This window comes from Triticum dicoccoides, chromosome 1B (assembly GCF_002162155.2).
Source record: "Triticum dicoccoides isolate Atlit2015 ecotype Zavitan chromosome 1B, WEW_v2.0, whole genome shotgun sequence".
Lineage (NCBI taxonomy): Eukaryota > Viridiplantae > Streptophyta > Magnoliopsida > Poales > Poaceae > Triticum > Triticum dicoccoides.
The window spans coordinates 136,094,224-136,097,174 of NC_041381.1; the positions used below are offsets into that span (position 1 = coordinate 136,094,224).

Below are 2,951 nucleotides of genomic sequence, written 5' to 3' on the forward strand. Positions count from 1 at the left end.
CATATAAGGTCCTTTTTCTACTAGTGGCAGACTTTTCACTCCAGGCTTCATTAGTTAGTCTATGGATTCGTCTCCCCTCTGCTTGCCGCTCCGACAGCCGGTGGCGGGGAGGGTAATCCCGATGTCTCAGCTACGGTTAGTAGTTTAGGTTAGGGTTTTTTAGTCCTTCCAGGTGCGGCGCTCGGACAGATGGCGGTGCTTCTTCTTCTTTAAGTTTTTCTTTAGGGTTTTGATTCTCCTTAAGTTTGTTCGATTGGACTTGAAATCTTAAAGTGTGGTAGAAAGAACTACTTGTAGTTTTCTCTACGACACTTTAGAGTCTTTCTATTATATTATCTTTGGATCTACATAGAATATATTAGTAGATTGAAATAGTTAAGTAGTGTAATTCAATTTCTTTTTTCAGTGCATCCACTTAATTTCAATCAGGTCAAAATAAAAAAAATCTAAGATAATTCTTCAACAAACAATCCATGGAAGGAAAGAAAAATAATACTCTCTCCTTCCCAAAATATAAGGCGCGGTTTGACTTTCCTGGTCTTCGTTGCACAACTTGTTTATAATTTTCATGCATTGTATGTCTATAAAATTAGCATACATACATATGAAATAAAATTCTTTTGCAAGACAAACGATGATGCCATTTATACATGTTCAATCAATATACTTTGATATATATTGGTGGTCCAAATTGTACATCAAAGACCGTAAAAAGTCAATTGTGTCTTATATTTTGGGAAAGAGGGGGTATTAAATAGACTATAGTAAAAAGTTGAAGGAAAAGAAAAATACCAGCAAATCTTTCATGCTTAAATATCCCACGTGAGCATAAAAATTATTCTAAGAATAAGGAAAGAGTATAAAACAAAAGGAAAATGTGTGATACGCCGTGAATAGTTTCGTAGAAGAAAGTCTAAATTTCGGAAGTACAAAAACTTTTTTAACCATTCGTCATTTCTAGTAGAAATCCCAACGGAGCTCCGGCATAGATGTCTTTATATTCGAAAAAAGAATGGACGTCGGTTCACTGGACGAATAAGTAAGTTTACTTTAGCTGGTGTTAGGTGGACGGAAGCAGCTAATAAAGAGCAATGCTCATATAGACACGCGGATATGGTCTTCTAGTTGACTCGGTACCATGCACAACACGCGTAGCCAATTTTTCCCCAACTGCTACATGATGCATGAGTATATAAACACATGTCCAGCCAGCCATCAACGCATCACCACATCCATCTCTAGTTTGTAAAGAATCTGGAGAGCTAGGGCCATCAAACTGATCCATAGTTAGTTGCTTCGAGAATTAGCTCCCAGCCATGAGGTTCTCCACTTTAATGTTTGCGTGGGCTGCGGCGGTGCTGCTCGCCGTGGCCGCCATCTCGGCGGTGGCGGACGCATCGCCTCCGCCGTCCAAGTTTCTGAAGGTCGGGTTCTACAAGCACACGTGCCCGCAGGCCGAGGACATCGTGCGCGATGCCGTCCGCCGCGCCGTCGCCCGGAACCCCGGCTTCGCTCCTGGCCTCATCCGCATGCATTTCCACGACTGCTTCGTCAGGGTAAGCAACCGTTGTAAATATATGCATGCCTCCACGTGTACATGCATGTACCTGATCTGACCGTTGGTTTTGTGTGGTTCAACACGTATAGGGTTGTGACGGCTCTTTGCTGATCAACTCGACGCCGGGGAACATCGCGGAGAAGGACTCGGTGGCGAATAACCCTAGCATGCGTGGCTTCGAGGTCATCGACGACGCCAAGGCAGCCCTAGAGGCGAGCTGCCCGCGCACCGTCTCCTGTGCCGACGTGCTCGCCTTCGCGGCGCGCGACGGGGCATACCTTGCCGGCGGCATCAACTACCGTGTCCCATCTGGCCGCCGTGATGGCCGCATGTCAATTGCCGACGAGGTGCTCAACAACAACGTGCCGCCTCCAACTGATGAGGTCGCGGAGCTCGTGGCCAGCTTCAAGCGCAAGGGACTCTCTGCAGATGACATGGTCACGCTCTCAGGTGCACACACCATCGGTCGCTCTCACTGCTCCTCTTTCACACAGCGTATCCACAACTTTTCCGGCGAAGTCGGACGGACCGACCCGTCCATTGACAAGTCCTACGCGGCGGAGCTGAGGCGACAATGCCCTCCATCGACGGACAACCCGAGCGACCTCACAACGGTGCCGCTGGACCCGATCACACCCCGGGAGTTCGACAACCAGTACTTCAAGAACGTGCTGGCGCGCAAGGTGCCGCTCACCTCTGACCAAACGCTGCTCACTAGCCCCCAGACCGCCGGCATCGTCGCGTTCCACGCCGCCGTGGAGAAGGCGTGGCGGGCCAAGTTCGCCGCCGCTATGGTCAAGATGGGCAATGTCGAGGTGCTTACTGGTCACGAGGGGGAGATCAGACAGAAGTGCTTTGCCGTCAACCACCACTAGTCAATCATTCTACAACCATTCCTATGCATAGCTACTATAAATATACATATGCTTGTGTGTACGTCAGTCGAAGTGTACGTATGTTATTTGTGTATGTGATGTCATTTGTAAAGTGATTTTCTTGTTAGTTGTTTGTGTACGTCAAAAAGAATAATACTACATGGAAAAACTATTTGTTGTGTATGGGTAATAATTTTCAAAGTGATTTATTGTTGGTTGTTTGTGTATGTCAAAAAGAGTACATACTACTATACATCAGAAATAATAATTGTTTTCCCGGCAAAGAAAAAGAATAATTGTTTCGTATGGGTATGGGTGAGATTAGTTTTTGGGTTTATTTACATAGCTAAAAGTGTCACCCACAAAGAAAAAGAGTAAAAGTGCCTAATGCTCCATTTTTTTGTGTTGAGAATTAGTCTTCGATAAGAACATCAATTTTGTGTTGGGATTAGTTTTTTGGTTTATTTACATAGCTAGAAGTTTGACCCCAAAAAAGAGAGTAAAAGTAGCTAATGCTC

General features: G+C 45.5%; 1 protein-coding gene across 1 annotated transcript; it reads left to right on the forward strand.

The window, feature by feature from the left end:
* The first annotated feature begins 1,228 nt into the window (after window positions 1–1,228).
* LOC119302724 (peroxidase 5-like) lies at window positions 1,229–2,606 on the forward strand. Its single transcript, XM_037579771.1, has 2 exons — window positions 1,229–1,556; window positions 1,648–2,606. The coding sequence occupies exons 1-2, from the start codon at window positions 1,317–1,319 to the stop codon at window positions 2,431–2,433; spliced, it is 1,026 nt and encodes a 341-aa protein (XP_037435668.1). The 5' UTR covers window positions 1,229–1,316; the 3' UTR covers window positions 2,434–2,606.
* The last annotated feature ends 345 nt before the right edge of the window (window positions 2,607–2,951 follow it).